This window comes from Mauremys mutica, chromosome 13 (assembly GCF_020497125.1).
Source record: "Mauremys mutica isolate MM-2020 ecotype Southern chromosome 13, ASM2049712v1, whole genome shotgun sequence".
NCBI lineage: Eukaryota > Metazoa > Chordata > Testudines > Geoemydidae > Mauremys > Mauremys mutica.
In genome coordinates, this window is record NC_059084.1 from 7,833,211 (window position 1) to 7,857,919 (window position 24,709).

A 24,709-nucleotide genomic window follows, 5' to 3' on the forward strand; every position below is an offset into this window, starting at 1 on the left:
GGGCGAGGGCAGCATGCAGAGCCGCCTCCCTCCCTCCTCCACCAGGGGCCTCAGAGACTCTCTCAGGCAGCCACTTCCAGGAGCAGCATAGGGCAACGGCATGTAGGCAGCCTGCCTGAGCCCTGCTACACTGGGGCCCCCCATAGCCTGGAGCCCTGGGCTGCAGCCCCTCAAGTCCCTGCATTAATCCAGCCCTGCCACCAAACTGGATGGAGACACACTGAGCCAAAAAATTAGCATAGAGCCAAAAAAATGTAATGAACAATGGAATTCATTTCTTTATGTAAAACAACCGCCCTGCTACATGCCTACGCTTCCTTGGCAAGGGAAGCATTTAAAAGCCCTGCCAATGATAACAAACTCCTAATTTCTTTTTCCACGGGCAGCAAAACATCATCACATAATGAACCTTTGTTTTACTGCATTCTTCTTTTACTGTCTTTTCTATTGGCTTTTTGTCCAGAGTCTGACTTGTTTCAACAGGATTTTTCAGCTAATGTCCTCGTACCTCCATCCTTTTGAGAAGCCTGGCAGGGACACAGTATTTCAGAAAGCCCCAATAACCCATAACCATAAAACCAAAAGACACATGTGCAAGGTCTGAGCAAAGTGCTGCTCTGAGCCCATTCCTCAAGTAAAATAAATCTTTATATGCTGCAATCCATCTAGCGGCATAAAACTAACTACAATGCTCAGAGATACATGTTCCTGCCCTGCATTAGCTTTGAAAACATGAATAATTTTTGAAATCCATTAATTTTTGTAATTATGCCCGTCAGCCTCTCATTAACTTAATTCTTGACAGCCAAACTATGCATATTGATTTGGCAGCATTAGTTATGCTGTAGACTTGATATTGGAAATGTTCTCCTATAAGAAGGCCATGAGAGACTATACCAGGAACTGGTGATGACAGAATTTCATTACTGTGAGATTTTCCACATAGGGACCCAATCCTGCTCATCTCGACTGAAGTTAATGAGACTATTTGAATGAGTAAAGAGAAGAAGATTTAGTCCTTTGGGGCCAATCCAACTCCTGTTGGAGTCTATGGCAGTCTTTTGTTAACTTGAATGGGAGTTGTTTTAAGACGTGCACATATCTACAAGACCAAATCGTCTGCAAGTTAAATAAAAACATTTTTTCAGCTAAATTTATATTCAAGACAGGAAAGTCCTTTAAAAAAAAATCCACTGAAATTGCACCTGAAATTTTGCATGTGCAAATCTAAATTTTAGCATGCACAAAATGGGCAGGAAAAAAATCTGACTCCACAGTTTTGTAGGCCAGGTTCAGGGGCCTTTAAAAATTCTCCCGTAATGATCCTTCATACTGACGGATCAGTAATGGAGCAGTAAAATAATACAGAAGCTGTCCCACTGAAGGAGGAGGACTTCTAGCGGTTTGACAGCTCTTGTTTATTTAGCTTGGCTAAATTACAGCTCTGACACCATCAATACGGAAATTCTAATATAATGGTTGGAATCATGAATTGGTTTCCCAAAAGGAACTCGTTCACATCTTACCCAGTTGGTTTCTACTAGATAAGGAGGATCTGGAGCTGAAATTCCATAAACTGTAAGAGTGTTTAGATCTGTGCTTAGGGTCTCGTTCACTTTTATTTCATTACAAATAGCCAGGACTGTCTCCCTTATTTCGTGCTGTGAAAATCCAGATTCCAATAACAGACTTGCAATTTTTTGCTTGCTGATCCTCAAGCACTCATATATATAGGATCATACAGTGTGCAACACTGCTGTCAGCTTGCATGTCCTGGAAACACATATCAAACACCCTTATTCTATTACTGCATGTCAGCCTCTTGTCCAATTCAGCACTAAAGGGACATTTTCAGGTAGTCTCTAGACCCAAAATATAGGTGTTGTAAGACGCAAAGATTTTAAAAATCCTGACAATCGATAGACATTTCTCTCTTAAAACAACAACAAAAATTAAACCCTACACAAAGGTTTCTCTGGAGTATATTTGTAATTCAAACATTCCAGTGCTATATTCAAGAGTGGAAACCAGGAAATAAAGCTGACTAGAAGCAAAGTGAAGCTAGCTCAAATGTTTTCCTTATTGTCTGAGCTGAATGAAATGCAGAAAGTAAAGAAGTGCAAACAGTGAAAGGCAAATTAGATTCTTAAGCTTTTTTTCAATATTCTAAAATGTCATTAGTTACCTGGCTACAGAATGTTGGGGATGTTTTATTTAACCTCTTTAATAAGAAAATCCTTAAAAACATTAAGCTTGAAGAAATTACTGCCACACATAGGGAAATTTTCAATAACACAGGATTTTCACAAAAACCCATTCCCTTATCCTTTTCTTTTAACACGTGCCTTTTTTCATCATGCTGATCACCAATTCCTCCATAAAGAGGAGCTTTCTCATTTAAATTGGGTCTGATTCAGTCACTAATGCCAGCAAATAATAATAATGCAGCCTCATTCACTGGTTCACTGCAGGTGCAGTTCATCCTGTGCAGAGGGCTGGCATGCGATCTATGCAATGTTTAAATCCCACCTAAGTGTTGAGGATTTCAGCGGGATGTAAGTGATACCTAGGCCTTGTGCAGGAGCGCTGCTTTGGTGAATTTCACCCTGTATGGTTCTGTGTGTGCAGCTGCACATTTGGCTGGGATGGTTTGCATGTGCTGGCACATACAGTATATTATTAGCAAAAATTTAGGGGCAAGATTTTCAGCAGTGACTAGTGATTTTGAGTCCCTCGCTTTTGGGGTGCCCAATTTCTGACACCTCAAAGGGGCTTCGTAGTCAAGAGGGCGAGTGCTTAGCACTTTTAGAAAATCAGCCCCCTTGAAGGTGTCTATTGGGTACCCAGATGTCAAGGCACCCAGCCTCACTAGTCACTCTTGACAATCTCATCTTGGTGTCTCATTTTGAAAAATGTAGCCAAGTTTTCAAAAGGGCTCCTCCCCACCTTTAAATCTGTGGCTCCAGTTCTGTGTGCACAAATCAAGTGCACCTCCCTAAAGACACAATTCTTGTCTCCCTGGGCTGCTTCCAGGCACAAGGCCTGTATTTTTCAGACACAGACGCATTATGTTCACTAATCTACATGTGCAAATGTAGAGGCTGGCTTTGAAATTTTGGTTCATGAATTCAAAATGTTGGTCTTATTATGAGGCTTTTTAGCCAAACCAAGAACTGTAATGCGCAACGTTACCTGAGCAATGAGAACAACTCACCCCTCACCAGATTTCCCAGTGCAGATGCAAGCCTTTGCCCTGCTCCTTAGCCCACATCCCCAGCATCTCCAGCTTTTCTAGCAGCTCAACTAGCATTTTTAGTCTTCAGCTCCTGCCTGTCATTAGGATGTCTCAGCTGCTGGGTGGGCAGAAGATGGACCAGCGAGGCAGACTCCTTCCAGCCCTGCAAGAGGTTCTCTGTCTCCTGCCATTTCCTGCTCCATGTCCATGTCACCCCACAGAGCTGTGGGGAGAAGATACGGGGATTGGAAGCAGAGAATCCCTGTGCTGCCAGAAGGGCAGCTCCATTTTCCCACACAGTGGTGCACCTGGGAGGGAAGATGAGGCAGCCCCTGCAATGAAAAGGAGGCTGGCATTTTGAGGATGGGAGCAGAGGTAGCTTGTCGAGATGCTGAAGGTGAACAAGGAGAATTGGTGGACTGAAAGGGGGTGGATCACTGATCTGCTGGAGAGGAAGAAGGATGGAGCAGGGCTGGAAGTGAGATAGATTATGATGCTATTGATGGATTAGGGGGGTAATTGATGGTAGCATGGATTTGGATAGATTTAGGAAGGGGGTTATTTAGGGAGTTACTCTGATGTGGTCCTTGACCTGAGGGGTCATCATATCAGGCTTCTTGAGGCAACCTACACTGGCCTGGCCCACACAACCCTGGGCATCCCTGCTTTCTCCTCTCCCTCAAAGCCTTTCTTACTTCCCCACCCTGCCCTGATTGTGTCCTGCTCTTTACCAAGTGGGCCACTGCCTATGCTGAACACTGAATATCTATGCGGAGTGATGATTTTTTGCTACTTTTTCAGAAGACAAATTTTACAAGATCACACCAAGAAAGTTACCGGTCTGTTGTTAATAATCCATATTGCAGTTCCTGTGCCATATGGTTAAGTAAAGGTTTTGATTCATTCACTCACAAATCCTCATGTAAATGCCACATACATTTTTCATGAAGGGAGCACATAACCCTCCCCGGTGGAGAGTTATATGATTAAATCAATCAGCTCAGCCTTTTTTAAACACTTAATGTTTCAGTGAAAGCTTGAATCATTTTCCAAGGCATACTGCTATTGGCACTGTGGTCCACTCAGTAACATTTTCCCCTGAGGCTGGCATGTCATTATGCTTCTACTGGAAACTAGCAGTGACAGAAGAGCATAAAAAATACCTGCATTGATGAATGCATCTCAGTTAGGGTTCTGGGGGAAATGTCCATTCTGCTCCAGTAGGTGTCAAGAGGGAACACAGCTCCCAAGTGAAACTGACTGTGGTCAAACAAGATCATTGGAACATCACTTCAGGTCATGTGATTAATGCACCCGTGAAAGCTGAAAGCTGCCAATCGGTCATGGCTGGCTCAAAGGTTTGGGATATAAGAGTAAGTGCCAGGGAGATGGATTAGTGGGCAGAGGGCAAACGAGGCATTCAAAAAATGGCACTTTACATCTATGCTATTGTGCTCTTGTACATATAAACCAGCCAGCCCTAGTGTTTATCATAGAGACTCTGCGGCACTTAAGAGTCAAATGCGCCTGAGGTCAGAACTGGAGGATACTGCTCAACAACATAGTCTGTTGGGCTTTTTGCCATAACAGTATCTTGTACTTAAGTAATATTGTACTGATACGTTAAATTGAAACAATGGGGGCTGCTGGAAGTCCCTCGGCCCGCTTCCCACAGCCCCCATTGGCCTGGAGCAGCGAACCGCGGCCAGTGGGAGCCGAGGTCGGCCAGATCTGTGAACAGGGCAGGTAAACAAACTGTCCCGGCCCACCAGGGGCTTTCCCTACACAAGCGACGACCCCAGTTTGAGAAACACTGCAATAGAACTACCCAAGAATAATTCCTAGACATCTTGTAAATAAATAAATAAACAGCCAACCTTGATTTTAAAATTTCCAGTGATGGAGAAAACATGTCAAACAAAATTATCAAAACCCCTTGTACCCAACTGGAGGCTATAAAACCGTTTGAGCAGAGGCTGCATTTGTTTCTGTCACCTGCCCTCAGTGCTGAAAGTGTTCTGACAAAAGTGTGTGTATTGTGTGGGGGGAGGCAGGCTATCATAGACTGGGAGCAGCAGCTGTGGTGACATGGAGTTTAAAGTTCACTCCTCAACAAACCAGCTTGATTTTTTTTAATTTCTTTTTTTTAATTTATTGATATATTTTTGTCCAGGTCTCCGACCCATTAAAATCTCCCTCCCCAATTTAAGCACCACCTACAGTCCTAAGCACATCAAGGGACCTAGCTAATAAATAAATAACATACAAAAAATACTGATGCTTTCAAAGCACAGCAGGCATGTTAATGAATTAGCCCTTCAACTCCCTGCTGGGGGGGCAGATTAGGATTCCTGTTCCATGTGGGGGAAGCTCAGATGCAGGGAGGGTAGGTGACTTGCATAAGGACCCACAGCCAGTCCTGGGCACAGCAGGTCCTATGGCCAAACTGTGCACAACCCATCCCTCTGACTCCGCAGGGAGATGGTGCCCCTTGTGTGTCTGGCCCTAGGGGGCGGGTGCCTTCTATGCTCCCCCCAGGGGGGTGTCCTACCGCTTGTACCTCCACCCCTAGGGGGTGGGAGCCCTTGGATCCCCGCCCTGGGGGGTGTCTCTTTGTCCCCCAGACCTGGGGAGTGTCTCCTTGTGCCCCCGCCCCTAGGGCCGCTGTCCCTTGTTCCTCCCCCATTGTGCGCCCTTGTGTTGCTCGCTTTAGGATCCAGTAGAGCCCCCAGGCCCGGTGGGGCGGGCTCGACAATGGGCGGGGGGGGGGGCAGGCCGAGCCAATCAGCGCGCGCCTCGGCCCGTTCCTCATTTGCATACCGGCGCGCAGCGGCCAATGGGGCGGCGGCTGGCCGGCTGAGGCGGCCGCGCAGCCCGCGGCGGAGGAAGAGGATGGCGGCGGCCGCGGCGTGCGGGTCCCCCGCCAACCGGCCGTCCCGCGAGCAGCCCCCGCCGCGGAAGCGGGGCGACTCCCGGCGCAGGCAGGCCGCCCTCTACTTCCTCAACAACATCTCCCTGGACGGGCGCCCCCCCGGCCTGGCCCCGCACAAGCCGCCGCCCGCCCCGGCCCCGGCCCCGGCCGAGGAGGAGGAGGAGGAGGCGGCCGAGCCGGCCGGAGCCCTCAGCCGGCTCCTTCCCGCCCCGCCGCCTCCCAGCGGGGCCCCCCCGGCCCACGCCGTGGGGGCCAAGGGCGAGGCGGAGCCGGCCCGGCTGGCCGCCTTCCTGCCCCAGCTGCTCCTGGGCGGCCAGCTCGGGCCCCCGCCCCCCACGCCGCCCGCCCTGCCCGGGCCCCCCAAGCCGGGCGCGGGCCCCCCGGGGCTGCTCAGCCCCACGCAGCTCGTCCCAGGAGGAGGCGGCGGCGGCGGCGGATTCACGCTGGAGGTGCAGCGGCAAAGGTGAGCGCGCGGGGGGGGGGTCCCGGACGCCTGGGTCCCGCCCCTCTCCCAGGGTGGGGGTGGCCGTGTCCCCTCCGCGCTCGCCTGCCCTGGGCAGAGCGTCGGAGCAGGCAGGGCCCCCCCCCCCCCCCCGGGTCTCTGCTCTGGGCTGAGACCGAGCAGGGGACACTTCATTCCCCCGAAGGAGAATGTGGGGTGAGCCCCCAGCCCCCGTTCCCCCCTGGCCAAGGCATGAGCCTGGGAGAGTCCAGCCCCGAAGGGGGGCTTAGCTGCGACCCTTTTCCCCGGACCCTCCCCACCCCGTGAACTAATCTCCAGCCTAAGAGCAAGCGGGGGAGTGTCAGCGCTATGGAAAGCATGGGGTGAGGGGCTGAGAGCCAGCCTGGGAAAGTTGGGAGCACCTCCCGGGGGTGTGCGGGGGGAGAGATGTTACCAAGGGTATAGCGACTTCCTATGCTGCTATTAGCCCCTGGATTGCATCCACCTGTCTTTTGTTGAGATTCGTTAGGAGAAAGCCCTTAGCTGGGTGGCCTGTCTTTATAAAAGCGAGAGGAAGTGTGTTGGGGGGTTTTGGTTCGGTTCAGTACTACTAATCCCTTTGTACTCCTGCAAGTTTATTTTGATGCGACTGGGAGCGTGTTTCCCTTTCTGTCTCTCTTCATCAGAGCCAGTCAGTGAACTTCGGGGGGTTTCTTCATCAGCCTGAGATCTAGGAGGTCATTTTGACATCTGTCTTCCTTAAGGCTGGGCACAAACCAGCTGGTCTGTGTTTCTGTTTCTCTCCTCTTAGCTTACTTGATATGTTGATACTAGCTGGCATGCTCCTTGCAGAAAAACTTTTCTTCCTTTGAGCCTTACAAAAGTCTAAGTGGCTAATGCTTGGTAGTTTGGTAGCATACTGATAAAGGTGTAATGAGTGATCAGACTCTTAAAAAGCATTTTTGTGGGGAAAAGGGCTGTTTTGCAACATATTTCTGTCAGAAAACAAGCTGTTAGAGTTTGAAGTAATACAAATCCTGTACTGTATGGTATTAGTGATCATAGGTTTTCAGCTGTTCTGAGGGGGGGAAACAACATGCTTCTGATCATGATGATTCAATTAATTAAACACAACTTTGTGCCAGTGAATGTGTCCTAGATAGAGCTATAATTTGCTCCCCTTAATTTCAATTCTCTGTACCTTTTCTTTAATTGTCTAGTTCTTGTTTACACTATTGCTTCATGAGCAATATTAATCAATGGCTTGTATGCTGTAGGTGTCCTTGGATGAACTTCAGAGATGGGTACATTGTGTTTCAGTGAAGAAATATGACTGGACTGTGTTTAGGAGAATTCTTACTGGTCTGAAATGTGGATTATCTAATGATTATTCTACTCATCTTGCTCACACAAATAGCCATACAGTGTTAACTGCCCCACTGAGTCTAGGGGCGGAAACAATAGTACAAAGAGATATGAGCCCCTTAGTCATGGTCAGTGGTTTGCTAGCTTCAGAAGTTGATTGCAGTGCTTAAATAGGAATGTTGTTACTCAAGTTGTAATGCCAGGCAGCTTCCCTGATGCATCTGTCCAATGTACTTGTTCAGTGCAGCTGAAAGTAATGGATATGTCCTATGATCCATAGGACACTGTTACCAGGACACATGAAGGCTCCAGATCAGTGAAGATAGAGTCCTTTTATGATGAGTGACCCGTGTCAGTTGTCCTGTCCTTTCTTTACTCCTGCACTCCCACTTTCCTATCTGCTTCTCCTCTTCCCCCCCCCCCGCCCCTGCCAAAATAGTGACCGGTCCTGTCTCAGTTCCCTTAGGAAGAGGGAGAGAAGGCCCAACTGTCATGTTTAGCTTTTTACACATTGCAGATTTATTGTACAAAATATTGTTATTGCATAAGATCTAAAGAAACAATGTTGCTCCACAACATCGTCCTGCACAGCAGACCTGTATACCAAGGGTATACCATATATGGTCCACAAAGTCTTTATATGCAGGCCCAGGCTACCCTCTCTCTGTTAGCAATCTGGAAACAACAGTGTTGATCAACAGTATTTTTTTTTCTTGCAGGTGCACATTAATAACAAGTAGTTCTTCATTTTTCAAGGAAGATATAAGTAACAGGAGATTGTGTGTGGTTGTGTGCACTTCCTTTTGACTTTTAAAATCATAATTAAATCTCTTGAGGGAAGTTTCCATCTGGATCTCTGCTTGTATAAACACTAAAGTGCCCCTACACTTTGCAGGTATAGACACCTATGTACCTGTAGGTATCTTGCATGCTACAGACACAGGAGCAAAATCGTGTGCCTGAAGTTTCGCATAGGTACACCAATGGAGGCTGAAGAAATATAACTGGATATGTAAATTAACTGTTCAGTGTGACTCTTCCCCTTCATGTGCCAAGTTAATTATAAGGAACTAACACAATATGTATTACACAAACAACCATGTGACTTTATAGTATGTAAACACTCCTTTCCTTATCACATCTCCCTCCTCTTGTTTGAGGTCATTTCTCCCTATTCAGTATCTAATTTAGATGATAATCTTCTTAGGTCAGTGACTGGTCACATTTTTTTGTCTGTACGGCACCATGCACATCTACGGTGCTGTAATAAATAACTAGGTTCAGCCTTGAGTCTTGGGAATTAGTCCATGTGTTTGCAAAGGGTAAAAATTTCTGCTCTGTATTTTCAGTGGAACGGGTTCCTATTATCCATATAGAGTTGTTTGTTTTTTTTAATTCCATCATATGCATCAGCCACTGTATCCTCTGTATAATATGGAACAGAAAATGTTTCACAATAGCTGCATGTTTTTCTATCCTCCCAAATCTTCTACAAAACAATGGGGAAAATAATTGTCATTTTAGTGGGACTCTGGAATTTAAATAGTAGATATTCAGTTTTTGCTGTATGGTGGTGCTCACTCAAATGGGTTAAACTATTTGTGTCATGTAAATAAGCTCCAAATCGATGTATTCATAACATATCCAATGCCCCTGTAATACTGTGGCACAGCTGTTGATTCAATGGCACTGACACCCATATAATTACAGGGAACATTCTAAATGTATTTGTACAGTGTTGCTAACTGGGATGTGGCTTCACTGAAGAACTTGTAATGTTTGGATGCTGTTGGGAAGAGCCAAGATAAGAACATAAGAAGGGCCATACTGGGTCAGACCAAAGGTCCATCTAGCCCAGTATCCTGTCTTCCAACAGTGGCCAATGCCAGGTGCTTCAGAGGGAATGAACAGAACAGGTAATTCTTGAGTGATCCATCTCCTGTTGCCCATTCCCAGCTTCTGGCAGACAGAAGGTAGCTGACATGTCTGGTCAATATAGACCAGGGCAAATCATGATTGCCCTCTACTAGGTGGAGGGTTTAATGAATATTTGACTAACATTATGCTGAACACAGTTTGTTCAGGTCCAACTTGACTGGTCAGTGACGTGATGTTCAGTTACTCACAGTTGCTATACAGTTGTCTAGTAAAAACAACCCCGTAGGGTGGAAAGTTCCAACACATACCCCTTATTAATATTTAGCCTGAGAGAATATGCTAACAGCGCTTTCTTTCTTGAGCTGCTTTATAAATCTCAATACCCAATTTTAAAATGCTGCTGGCTATACATTGTACATTTAAAAGAGAGATTGAAGGTTGAAAGCCTTTGTCTTTTGTGCATATGGACTGGTAGAATATCTAAAATTACAAACATGCTTTTTCACCATCCTCCTTTTTCTGCCTGTCATCCCTCCTCCCTCTCTCCTTCTCCATTTTACTCCATTCTTTTGTTCTTTCAAAGAATAAGGTTAACAAAGGAGGGAGGAGGTGAATAGGGAACAGAGCAGCATTGCCAGATTTTAATGAATTTCTGCAGCTGGGCCTGAAATTGGCACAGTTTGCCATGGAATCAGATAACTGAGGGCTCTGAAAATAGCCAAGTTATGAAAGCGTGAAGAATGGGAGCAACAACTATACATGACATTGTTTATTTTGCACTTGTGAGGTTTTGGTATGGCACTAATGCAGGGAATAACAGTGAAATATATTTGCTATGCATTTAGTTTAGCCTGCAAACAAATATCTGGCTGGATCAAAACCTTGGCAGTCACAATGCCATTTCACATTCTGCATGCAGTCACTTACTTTCCCAAATTAAGCTGTTTTTGGCTTAGCAATTGGGGGAACTGTTCATAATAATGTGTGATTGCTAATAAATCAGAAATGGCTTTAAATTGATTTAGATCATCTTTATAGGTGGGTGATATTAAAATATGATTTATAGTTAAGGCTGACTTTTTTTTAAATAGCTGCTGTTAATTGTGTGTCATGTTGATATAGTCACTGTCAAATTAATTCAGTATGTAAAGGGGGAGAAATATCCCACCAAGCAGCTATATCTGTGACTGTTGATGTCGTGCTTTGCAGCACCATCATTCGTACTTGAAGAAACATTTTATCTTTAAGCCATTTCTGCAAATATGCATGTTTGATCCATATGGCTGGGGCAACATTTTGTTAACATATCTTTTGAAAATTGTTTGATATGAGGTCATTACTGAGACTCAAGCAGATCTTAAAATCACAATATAGATGCTTTCTATGCCATTTAGTTTTAATTTTGTAAGACTTCAAATGGCTTTTGATAGTACACTGAGCACTCAGTACGTTACAAGAAGCAGAAGATACTAAACAAAGAACGAAGTCCCCAGCTTTTGAAGAGCTTGCAGTCTGCAGGCGCAAGTACAATAGTGGCATGTGCTTTGTAGAGCTAAAATGAATAAATTCACAATTTACACTTTGTTCATTTGTCTAAATTTTAGCCAGGCATGAGCCCAGTCACTGTTTAGCAAGTACCATTTTCACGCACATAACTTGTACCTGCCTTCTTTGCAGCAGCAAACAAATTGCGGGTTCACAATTCGCCAAACGAAACAACAACAAACCCACTGTAACATATGTCCATAAAAGAGGGGCTGGTCTGCAGAAAAAATATGCCTTGATGTACTCTGCGCTCTGGCCAAAGAGTCCTTAGGCAAAATTTCCATTGTGACTGACCTATGAGATCATTTGACATCTTCTAAAGGGGACCAGCAGCTTTTAAACATATCTTTTAAGATCCCAATCAAGGGAAATCTGTGTGTAGATTTAATTATACTTGCAATTGTTCTTATATTCATGCAATTGCTGTAATTTTTCAAAGCAATTAATTGCTTGTGAAAATGTCATTGACAAGTGCATTAGAATCAAGTATATGCTAGAAAAGACACAGCAGTGCTTTTTCTGTCATTTTTACCCCACATGCCCTGCCTGTAACTCACTCATGCCAGCTTGCATCATCCCTGTTCTGGAGAAACCACTGCTAGAAGCGAAACCAATACAAGTGAAATCCTTGCCCTTTTCTGAGACAGTAAAAAATGAATGTTGCCAATTGAGATGTACTCATGAGCAATATTAATCTAAACACTTTATAACTTACAGCAAAAAATGGGGGTGTTCTCGTCCCAACTTCTTAACAAAAATATGCCAGCAGATTCTGTAGCAAGATCTCATATGACCAGGACTTCATTATTTTCACGGTAGTCTACCATAATTATGCTTTCTGAAATACCATAAATTATAGTTGTCCAATATATATGTAGTGATGCAGTATTCATGGGGACGTTAATAGCTTACTTGAGATGATTTTTTTCCGTGTTCTTCCCCCCCCATCCGCCCCCAGCAAACTAGTGAGATTTTTACTGCATTTTGTTTTAAAATGCATCCTCTAGCTTTGAAATCTATTTGGGATCTCTGTTTATTTTTTAAAACAAAATCTATGCAATTCACCTTTTAAAAGAATATCTTTTTCCCCGCAAAATTGAGGTAGTGAACTAGTGTTTTCCCTCAGGTTTTGGCACTCGAGTTCAGAGAGTTCATGGTGTGCAACAGCTGAACCATTTCTGAGAGCTTTGAGTGTGTGTGATGAGTCAGTCAGTGTTTAGACTGTCAGATGCTTTTTACCATAACATGTCTTAGAGCAGGAGTCTCTCTTCTCAATAACTGCAGATAAGTGGACTGTTCAAACTTACAACTGCTTAGCTGATGGAACTGATGGCCATTCTACTGTGTCTGTATTTGAATTGCATGCCCCAGTGCTGCTGTATACTGTTGACATAGGATTAGGGAAGTTATTGTGGGCGATCATAGAACTAGTCCATGTGAAGTGTTAGCTTAATAGCACTGGGATGTGTGTTTCCATTTGTTGCAAGCTATTCACTAATAGGGGGATGAGGTAGGTAGTGCAGGTTATTTACCACCAGTTCAGAGAGCTCCTTCAAACTACAGAGAAATTGGCTTTCTAACCTTTTTTGCAGTAAGAGCAGCAGCTAGCCAGTGACTGACTTTTTTGTAGCTCTATAAATTTCCTCTGAATAAATGGTTTTATTGTTTGTTTAGCTGGAATAAAACTTCAGTATCTACCCTGTATATCTTTCCCAAATAGATAAAGCTGTGAAATTGTAAAGGTAAGCATGCCCGGAGATGCCTGTGATCCTTCATAGAAATATTTTGGCTCTGTGGTTTGTTCAGATTTTAAAAATGCTTAGTACTCAGTCACACAAGCAAACATAATGAAATTTAGATTGTGTAACAAACATGGAGTATTTCTGATAAAGCAGGTAACTACGTACTGATTGCCCTGAGCTAAAAACATTCTGGCATTCTTCAAATGTAGAGCTCTTAAACGCCTACATAGCTAATCTTTGGCTTCTGGCTATTGTGTTTATGATTTATTGTAAACGACTATTACAGTTTTACCTTCAGAAAGCAGATGTTAAATTGAAGTCTTTAATTGTTACCGTGTAAGCAAAGTAATTGTATTAGAGAGACACTCATCCCCCAAATCTGTGCCCTTAAAAATTATAGGGTGCACTCAGAAGTGGATTAAGATTTATTATGGCCCTGGGCACAAAAAAAATTTGGGCCCCCCACACTCTGGGGAGCCCAGGAGTGCCAGAACCAGAGGGGTTGGTGGGGCCATGCCTCCCCACACTTAAGAGGTGGGAGGGCCACGACCCCCACTTTTTAACATGTGCATAGTAGCATCAGGCAGAGTGGCCGTGGCATAGTTGGGGGGGCGGCATAGGGGTGTTGCCTCCCAAACTGCAAGCCTTGGGCCAGAGGTGACAGGAGGAGCGGTGCCACACGTGGTTGTAACCTTGGGCACTGTCAGGGTTCCTTCCCCACTCTGAACTCTAGGGTACAGATGTGGGGACCCACATGAAAGACCCTCTAAGTTTATTTCTACCAGGTTAGGTTAAAAACTTCCCCAAGGCACAAATTCCTTCCTTGCCCTTAGTATCGCTGCCACCACCAAGTGATTTAAACAAACATTCAGGGAGGGCAACTTGGAGCCCTTCCTCCCCCAAAATATCCCCCCAAGTCCCTACACCCCATTTCCTGGGGAGGCTTGAGAGTAATATCCTAACCAGTTGGTTACAAAGTGAGCACAGATCAACCCCCCTGGGTCTTTAGGACCCTGAAAAACAATCAGGTTCTTAAAAGAAGTCTATTTTTAAAAAAATAAATAAAAGAATTACCTCTCTAAAATCAGAATGGAAGATAACTTTACAGGGTAACAAAGATTCAAAACACAGAGGATTTCCCCTCTAGGCAAAACTTTAAAGTTACAAAAACAGGGATAAACCTCCCTCTTAGCATAGGGAAAATTCACAAGCTAAAATAAAAGATAACTTAATGCATTTCCTTGCTATTACTTACTATTTCTGTAATATTAGATGCTTAGTTCAGATATGGCTTAGGGCAGTAGGTCTCAAACTTTTTTACTGGCGACCCCTTTCACATCACAAGCCTCAGACTGCGACCCCCCCCCAATAAATTAAACACTCTTTTTGATATATTTAACACTATTATAAATGCTGGTGGCAAGCGGGGTTTAGGGTGGAGGTTGGCAGCTCGCCACCCCCCATGTAATAACCTCGTGACCCCTGAGGGGTCCCAACCCCCAGTTTGAGAACCCCTGGCTTAGGGAGATGTATTTTCCTTGCCCTGGCTCCTCACTGACCAGGAGAGAACAAAGGAACACGATAACAAAAACCTTCCCCCACAGATTTGAAAGTATCTTCTCCCCTTATTGATCCTTTTGGTCAGGTGCCAACCAGGTTATCTGAGCTTCTTAACTCTTTACAGGGTAAGGAGGGATTTTATGCTACCCTTAGCCAGAGGTGAAAGTAAGCCGGTGCGGCCCGGTACGCCGTGCCGGACTGCATCGACTTCCACGGCGGGGATTGAAAGGGCTCAGAGCTCCCCGTGGCTGCGGGCAGCCCAGAGCCCTTTGAATCCTGGCCGCGGCTCCGGCGGCCGGGCTGGGGCCAGGATTTAAAGGGCTCGGGGCTCCCCTCAGCGGCAGGAGATCTGGGCCCTTTAAATCCCTGGCCCAGCCCCGCAAAGCTCGGGGTTCCCCCTGGCAGCCAGAGCCCTGGGCCCTTTAATTTGCCCCTGGGGCAAATTGATCCCCAGGGGGCTCCCAGCCACCTCTGCAGCTGGGAGCCCCTGGTTGATTTTAAAGGCTCTGAGTCTCCCAGCCACAGCTGGTGCCCCAGGGCCTTTAAATCTTGAGAGGCCACGCCCCCCTCAGGACTCCAGCAGTACTGTTAAGTCCTGTAAGTTACTTTCACCCCTGCCCTTAGCTGTATGTTTATGACAGGCACAAAGCCTAGGTGGCAGTAGGAGCAGCCTTGGAGCTGGGTGCAGGCACTGAGTGAGCCTGGGGAGGGTGCAGCAGCCGCTGAGGCTGGGCCAGGAGCAATAGGGGCTGCACTGGAGGAGCCCTCCCTGCCTGGCTCATTGTTGCCTGTAATCCTCCCAGGGCTCCTCACTGCCTCCCAGCCAGGGCAGGGTCCTCTCCCCGCAGAGCGTGTCTGCAGACCTGAAGGAGGGGGCAGGAAGCCAGACTGGATCCCCTGCCCTTGGATCCCAAAAGCAGCAGCATACCCCGGGGAGTGGGGACACAGGCTGGGGGCTGCTCTCAGGCCCCTTGGCCCCCACCTAGGGCAGGCAGGGGATTTGGGGCTCTTCACAGTGGGCTGGGCTCCCTCGGCAGCTCTGACCACTGCCTGGCTCTGGTTTCCAGCCTGGCCGGGGCGGAGCCACAGTTCTGGCACTGGTGGGTCCCCCTCCCACACTTCTACCCAGGTTCCGGCGCTCCTGTGGGGGCTCCCAAATTGGACGGGACCCATGCGTTAGTCTGCCACTGGGTGTGCTGGTAACAATCCCTATGTTTAGGTTGCCTAACACTTTTCATTATAAAAGATTTTGGTAATCTTTTCCTGGGAAGTTCTAACACTTTCATTGTTTTGAGCAGGCCTTTAAAATCCAGCTGGGGGGGAGGGGGCGGAGGCTGTGGGCTAGAGAAGTGCTTTTTCTTTGTCCTGTGAAAATCCATTCAGGTTTGGGTGAGAGGTAAATTTGTGTTTTCAAAACAAGGCTTGTGTTCCTCTAGAAAGCTTTAACAGCAAGCCAAGGTGATAACTGAGCTTAGCATTCTAAGGCCTGGCTCGCACTGCTGCCAAAGCAGTAGCACACATTTCATTGGGAGCTGCTAGCACAGTAGTGGGGGAAGAGGGCTGGGCTGGATGCACCCCTCCTCAGACCCAGCACGTGGTCACAGCAGCCCGTTTCCATCTCTGGGAAAGCAAAGCTGCTAGTGGACGTGGATAGTCCTGTGGCTTAAGTGGTAGACGTCTATGGGCTTGTCCTCACTACGAGGGTAAGTCAACCTAAGTTACGCTACTCTAGCTAAGTGAATAAGGTAGTTGGAGTCGATGTGACTTAGGTCGACTTACCCCATGTCTTCACTGTGCTGCGTCAACGGGAGACACTCTCCAGTTGACTTCCCTTATTCCTTTTGGAGAGCTGGAGTACTGGGGTTGAGCGGAGAGAGACCTCTGCTGTTGATTTAGTGGGTCTTCACTAGACCTACTAAATTGATCCCTGCTGCAGCAGTGTCAAACTCCCCCATAGTGAAGACCAGCCCTCAGTTGCAGGATTCAGAGTTCAAATGCTGCTTATGCTGCATGATGGGGAGATTGTTACAATTGTGTATAACCTTGTTTTTAATCATTTTCCTTCATTTAAAAAAAAAACCTAAGAAATTGCATTCAGAACAAGGTAAAAATATTTAGGTTGAAAAGAAGGTCAAGTATTTGGAAGTTGGGGAAATGTCAGAAGTACAGTTGCCATGCAACCTTAATCCTAAATAACATCCTTTTAACATAGTTTTTTAATGTAACACATACATCAAGCACTATTCTCAACATATCCCACGCTGAGGCCATAAATTGGTTGTTTTATTTCTAAATGTAATCTGTATTTGTCACGTTATTTGGGTCACTCAAGATGCAAATGTGTCCTATGCTTTTTGTATGGACAGACCTACATAGATGCCAGTGTGGGGTGAAGTGGGATTTGGAGAGAAGGTTCTAACATTGTCTTTCATCCAGTGCTGTTCAGAGGAATCAGTGCAATCTAAATAGCCTTTGTAAATCAAATTTTTGCAAGAGCACCAATGCCCAGTGTTAGTCTGAGGAAATACTGGCTCCCAGCAGTCTTTCTAGGTGCTAGCAGGTAAAAGGTGACATCTGGACTTGAGTTTGAAAAGAACTAGGGTTGGTGGTGAGGCTAGGGGGGTCTTCAGTACCTGCTGATCAACTCCTCCCCCTTCCTCTATCTCCCGGAGGCTACTGAAGCCAAACCGGGAGATTTTAGGCGCTAAAAGTCTGGCAGCGCAGCATGCGGTGACCACACGCACGCATGCTGCCAGAGAGAGGTGCCGGTCACTTTTGGGAGCGGCCCGAGGTAAGCGCCACCCGGCCAGAGCCTAAACCCCTCCTGCACCCCAGTCCAGAGTCTGCACCCAAACTCCCTCCCAAAGCCCACACCCCTTCCTGCACCCCAATCCCCTGCTCCAGCCTGGTGAAAGTGAGTAAGGGTGGGGGAGAGCAAGTGACTGAGGGAGGGGTGATGGAGTGAGCGGGGGGGGGGTTGGAAGAAGTGGGATGGGGCCTTGGCAGAAGAGGCAGAGTGGGGGTGGGGCTTGGGGTCCCCAAAAAAACTAAAATCAAAATGGCGGTCCTCATGTTAAAGTTTTGAGAACTGCTGGTCTAGGGGGTAGAGGATATTGATTTGATGGAAAGATGGTGGGGTTGTGTATAAAATAACTAGAATGAAACCTCTTTACAAATGTGTTGCGTACAAGCGCCTTTCTCGGTCAAATGCTTGGAGATGCTGCAGTTCTATTGTATTGGGTGCTTTTATTTTAATGAGACGTGAATGAGCAACCATTTATTCTATCGGCGGAGTGCAGGTTGGCTTTCACAGTAGTGTATGCATATGAGTTGTCTCTGGTAATCAAAACAAATATCTATTCTGGCAAATATGCATTTTACTAAAATAGAATATGCTTTCTTTGTATTTCATTTCCTGTCACTGCCAACTGACCACAAGACTTCCCCTGTATAACTGACTTGCTGCTGCTTGTTTTGGTCAAGATGCCTCAATCTTTTGTCTTCGACACAGACTGAATGGATTGTACAGTAGAGGAGGAGTCAGCCTGATGAGAATTTTCAGTTATGCATATATATGGAAATTGGCAGAAATGGGAAAGGAAAGGCAGAAAAAGCACACAGCATTTTAATGGAGTTTTAGTGATAGGTTGTATCTCTCAAGCGTGTGATGGTGGCTCTCTGAGGAATAGTTAAAAGAACAGGAGTACTTGTGGCACCTTGAAGACTAACAAATTTATTTGAGCATAAGCTTTCGTGGGCTAAAACCCACTTCAAAAGATGCATACAGTGGAAAATACTGTGGGGGGGGTGTACACACACACACAGAGGGTTTGGCAACACCCATATTTTCCGTGTCCTCTAACTATAAGGAGAGTAATCAGTTAAGGTGGGCTATAGTCAGCAGGAGGGGGGAAAAAAACTTTTGTAGTGATATGTGAGGGGGGGAATAGGTTTTACTTTGTGTAATGATTAATTTGCAAATTTAAATTAGGCTTGAATAAAGACTGGGAGTGGATGGGTCATTATACAAAGTAAAATCTATTTCCCCATACTAATTTTTCCCCTACTGTTACTCTCACCTTCTTGTCAACTGTTGGAAATGGGCCATCCTGATTATCACTACAAATTTTTTTTTCTCCTGCTAGTCTTGTACATTTCTATCCCCTTCACCCACTTCTAGAATACACAGAGCAAAGGACAGCTCTACCTCATATAACCGAGCAACAACTGGAAGTATCCAGGGGGCTCTTGGAGGTCTGGAGGTGGGGTTGCCACTGAGAATGGAATCCAGCTCCATAGAGAAGCAGCAGGTCTTTGGCACAGCACCAGAGTGACAGTTTGACTCCCTTGCCTTCTGGTACACCTGCCTCAGCTCCTTTATCTTCGCACCGCACTGATGTGTGTCCCATTCGTAGCCCTTATCCAACATGCCACAAGAAATCTGACTGTAGGTATCAAAGTTCCTTCGGCTGGAGCGGAGTTGGGTCTGCACAGCCTCCTCTCCCCACAAGACCAGCAGATCCAACAACTCAGGTGTGCTCCAAGTGGGAGAGCATTTGCTGGGTGGAGCCGCCGTGGCCAGCTGGGAAGATGCGATGTGCCGAGGAAACGGGAAGTGGAATTTCAAAAATTCCCAGGTCTTTAAAGGGGGAGGGGCAGATGCCTGTGTACTTGGGTGCAGGGCAGTGGAGTTCAAACCGCTGACCAGAGCCTCTGGTCAGGGTGGACATTGTGGGACACCTCTTGGAGGCCATTTACAGCGACATAACCAACAGCAATATCTATGCTAACACTTTATTGATATAACTTTTCCGCAAAAAGCTCTATGCCTCTCGTCAGGGTGGCTTTATTTTGTCGGCCAAGTAGGGGAGTTTTCTTGGCGGAAGGAGCATTGTAGGGTGTACACCTCCACTGTTTTGTCAACAAAACTCTGTAGTGTAGACAAGGCGTTATTCTGTGCCAATGCTGAATACAAAGGAGCTCTTTTCCAACAGAAACTAATGTTGGTCCTAGTGAGCTTGACTCCACTGCTCCTGCTTTTGAAGTGCTACAGCATGTGTGAGAGCCCATACACACAGATAAACATAATTCTCTTACTGCTTGGCTCAGGAGGGAGACTGTAGGTAGGGGAAACTATTCTTCCCTTCTTTCCTTTATTTCCACCCCCTACTATAGTATCGGACTTGTGTTTCCCCCTTTTCTTTCTTGCTCTCTTCCCCTCCCCGCAGGAGAAGCTCCATGAAACTGGCAAGGATCCTGTTTCATGCCTAAATTCTAGTAGCGCTTGGGGACTCGTACTAGCTGCTGTACAATCTGTTTCGCTCTGCTACTGCTGTGGGAAACACTCTGTATATCAGGAGAGGTGCAAGCATGAACCTCTCCCTGACATTACGATGAGCCCATGCTGAACTAAAGATTGTATAACCTTTTCCCTGGTAAATATTTTGTAAAGATATAACCTTGTTTAACAATATAAAGCAAACATTAACTCCTCACAGCTTTCAGAAAAAGAATAAACACATTTGTATAAAACAAAAGATACAGCAGTAAAAAGCAGCATGAGAAGAGTCGAGGAAATATTTAGATAACATCACCAAGGATGCTGAAGCAGCTGCTAAAAAGGGTGGTAGTAAATCAACTCAGCAGGGTTCTAACTGGCAAGTTCACTCCAGCCGGAGGGCCTGTTAAGGAAAGACCCTAACAGGAAACAAGAACTGTGTGTGATGGACAGAGCACTTTTAAGAAGTGCTAACCAGCACTACAGAAAGCTATTACTGATTTTTGACAAAGAAATCAAACACCCAGAACTAGACCTCTTAACATCTTGCATCACAAACAAAGACATGGAAGATGCAATAAAAAGTTTTTAAAGCTGAAGGTGAGGACCAAGTCACTGGGGAAATGACAATGTAATACGGCCATTGATAAAATCACTGAATTTTCCAAGCAGGTGTGGAACCAAGGAGACCCTCAAGAACAATTGGAAAATGGCTGTATATTCAAAATACTAAAGCAAGGTGACCTAAAAGCAACAAAGAATCCTGTGGCACCTTATAGACTAACAGACGTTTTGCAGCATGAGCTTTCGTGGGTGAATACCCACTTCTTCAGATGCAAGAAGTGGGTATTCTTGCATCTGAAGAAGTGGGTATTCACCCACGAAAGCTCATGCTGCAAAACGTCTGTTAGTCTATAAGGTGCCACAGGATTCTTTGTTGCTTTTACAGATCCAGACTAACACGGCTACCCCTCTGATACTTGAAGGTGACCTAAGTGACTTCAGTATCTTGCCAGATACTGTACTCCCTTTCAGTGATAGGCAAAGGCTTCTGCAGAATCAGGAAGCAGTTGAGGCAAAGCTAAGGGAAGAGCAGGCTGGATTTGCACCCGGAAGATCATGTCTCAACCACATTTTCACCCTAAGAATAAATCATTGAAGGAGAGCATCAAGTGGTAAAACCCCTCCTCATAAACTTCATAGATTTTTTTTTTTTAAGAAAGCATTTGACAGCCTCCATTGCTGTTCATTCTGGCACATCTGTATTATGGTATGCCAATAGAAATAATTATCATCAAGTCTTCATATCAAGATACAGCATGCACAGTTAAAGTGAACACAGACTTGAGGGAATGGTTTAACATGGACACGTGTCAAACAAGGATGCATTCTTACCTCTCCTGTTTGGCTTTGCCATTAACTTCATTATGAGAACAAGTGTAGATGGATCCAACATGGCCATGGTTTAACAGAATCAAAAAAAATTTTTCGTATACTTCTGCTGATATAATTCTCTTCTAAGTGACTGTTCAACCAACATGCAAATAAAGACTGAACAGCATTGCAAGAAAGATGAGGTTAATAATCAATTACAAAAAAACAAATCCAATAAGATCCCAGCAACTCCCAACTCAATTGAGACATTACATTGGAAGGCAAAGGAATACAGGAGGTGAATCAATTCACATACCTTGACGGTAATATGCAAGCCAATGGGGATATCTGGAAGGAAATAATTTCATGAATTGTCAAGATGACAGCTGCATTCACCAGCTTAAACATGATTTGGTCATCAAACATCGACAGCTTAAAGAACAAACTATGAATCTTCAACGTAAATACACCCATTCTTAAAATGAGAGGGAATGGACGGAGATGTGTTTCTACTATTTTAAGAACGAGAGTTGAGTTTCCACTTTTTGATCTGTTCTTAACTAGCTTCTTTTCACGCCCCCAATGACCCCTTCCCTCCTTGCTCGGGTTAGTCACTGCAGACCATTAACTCACCTAATCTTTGCTCTTGCACTTAGAACAGTAGTAGCCATTCCATCTCTTACTCTTTCATGGACAGAGTACTGGTCTGCTAGACCCCCATCTTGCCTTCCACACTGGGATTTGGTGGAAGCATCTTCACCTTCTGTTTTCCCGCAACCCTTTGCTGGAGCTTTCCTTTGATCAGAGAGACAACTGGGGAGCCCTTACTCCAAGCGAAGGTCCCAGCAGCAAAGGACCCAACTTAGAGGCTGACTGCAGCTGGTGTTCTCCTAACAACATAAGTTAAAGGCCGTCTCAGGTCCTATACTCATTCAGAAAAGGAGGGGATGCTCACTAATTGAAACTCAATGTCAATGTCAAATTAAGGGTAGTATTTGTTTTACATAAAGTCTTCTTAAAGGGTTTTTCTATCCTTAGCTGCTTTCTTGGCAAGGATACTTTATTTTATTGTAATAGGGAATTTACTCTTTTGCTCCTACCTGCTGTTGGTTTCTACCAGCCAGTTTCCCCTGGTATATAGCTCACAGATTTTATTTGCTTGAACTGAATTACTTTTCTTAAGAATGCTGTACTTGGTGCATAAAATGTTAGCTCAGGTAGGATTTTGGATGAAGTAACATGCACTGCTTGAGCTCCTAAATGTCAAATCTGTGTGGTATTTGTCTTTAAGGCAGTTTAAACATATCTGTAAATGTGCTACAGTAGGTAGTTGTCTTTAAGACATCTTGCAGATGAATTTTCTTTGTCTTTAAATTACTCACAGCACTGAGAGCTCTGGAAACCCCTCTAATTATAATCCTTTATATTCCAGTTCATAAAGCTACAGGCCAGGAACTTCATCCTAGATAAATCTGCTTAGAACAGAATAAATCCATTTTAAATATGGTTTCATCAGACAGAACCTGACAAGTGGTCAGCTCATCCATGTAATCCAAGGTTTCTTATTATAACAGAGCCTCACTAATTCACACTATGATAATGGGTATGGGAGGAAAAATAAAAAACAAGCTAACAAATTGCAAAATGTTCTTACACTTATTTTGACAGTGGTGGAAAGTATTATGGTACTATAGTATACTCTGTAAAATACATTGTTAAAAATAAACCATAACAATAGTAAAACTGTTATTCTTTAAAACTCTGATAGGTTCATGAATATCTAAAATAGAATCAGTCTTAGCATAGAATGTAGTGAGGTGGTATTTTACTATTAAATCTCTGCACAACTTTTGTGTGCGCAAATTATGGCATATATGGATTAGTAAAACTCTGTGGCACCCTTATTCCATAGGAATATATCTGATTTAATGCCTTGGACATCCAAAGGGAAAACAATTATCCTGCTTTAGTAGAAAAATCTTAACTCTGTTAATGCAGCTAAACTGGAGTGAAGTCTCCTGTTTACACACTAGGGTGTATTGTTTGTAGTTCAGAGTGTGGGGTGGGATCTTCCTATGCTATAGTGTGTGTGTACTGATTCAGATATCTCTTCCTGACCGTCTCAACTTCAAGACACTGCAATTGTGGGAAGCAAAGCTTTGTGATATTCAAGAATGGATAATATTCCGGACACCTTTTCAGTGCGCAGGCAAAGCACATCGTCAAGTGCCTGAGTTTGGGAGTGACAGAGGAAGGTATTAATGCAAACACCTTTTTCATTTCTTGTCAAAATGCAATCTTTTAGAGTGGACCACCTAGTCACGTGCTCTCTCCATTCCTAACATTGAGTCAAATGGACTGGGATTAATTATTTTATTTAGGAAAAAATAAACTTCAGTTATGTAAGCTTCCCCTGGTCCTAGAGTGAGGTTCCTCTTGGATAATTTTCATGTCTAATGTGTCAAACAGGAAATAAAAACTCAGAGCAAGCCCAGCAAACTGAAGTATGGGCTAAGGACAGAAGCCAGCGGTTTGGAAGATTGAACCAAGCAAATCTGACTAGAAATTCTTATTGTAGTGTCTGGGGTTTTGCTCCTAGCGCAGAAGCGGGCTGTCAGCAGATCTGATTTCCTGTGAATTATATGGTCCAATTTCCGACAATGAGTGTGAGGCCCTTCTCCTTTCAAATACATTTAAACATCAGTGGACTTGGCCAGTTTTTCCCAGAGCAGTATGCTTCACCATCATAATGCTTCCTGTTATCCTGCACAGGCTCTGAAAATGCACCTTCCAAGGTGGGCTGGCTGCTTCTTAACAGGTGGTTTTCCTCTTCTGGCTGGAGTTGAGCATGGCAAGTGGGACTTGCATTTGCTCCCCAGCCACCACTTGGACATGAATGCAAAGTAGACAATCCAAAGTGAGCCCAAGATCTTTTTGCTCTGCCCTAGCGTAACTAGTGATGGAGAATACCTTTTACTAAGCATCCAAATAAATATGTTATGGAGACACTTAGACTGGTTGATTCTAACTAACATCTGTTGATGTTTTTAAAGACAATACAGTGGACTTAGTGCTACTCTCCTAAACATGCTGAATATATCACACACCCCAAAACCTTGAATCCGCCCATAAAGTTCAGAGCAATAAGTACAAGTGCTATCTCCAGGAAGCAGATATTCTCGCTGTACTTCGTAATCCTAGAGCATAGGCAACCTGTGGCACGCGTGCCGAAGGCGGCACATGAGCTGATTTTCAGTGGCACTCTCACCAGTCCAGGGGGCTCTGCATTTTAATTTAATTTTAAATGAAGCTTAAAACCTTATTTACTTTACATACAACAATAGTTTAGTTATATATT

General features: G+C 44.9%; 1 protein-coding gene across 2 annotated transcripts in view; it reads left to right on the plus strand.

The window, feature by feature from the left end:
• The first annotated feature begins 6,125 nt into the window (after positions 1 to 6,125).
• The window catches only part of CABLES2 (Cdk5 and Abl enzyme substrate 2), a 41,506-nt gene continuing 22,922 nt past the window's right edge, over positions 6,126 to 24,709 (plus strand). For both annotated transcript variants that reach the window (XM_044986420.1, XM_044986421.1), the window contains exon 1: positions 6,126 to 6,630. In XM_044986420.1, coding sequence (XP_044842355.1) covers positions 6,128 to 6,630 — 503 coding nt within the window. In that variant the 5' untranslated portion in view covers positions 6,126 to 6,127. The remainder of the gene's footprint in view (positions 6,631 to 24,709) is intronic.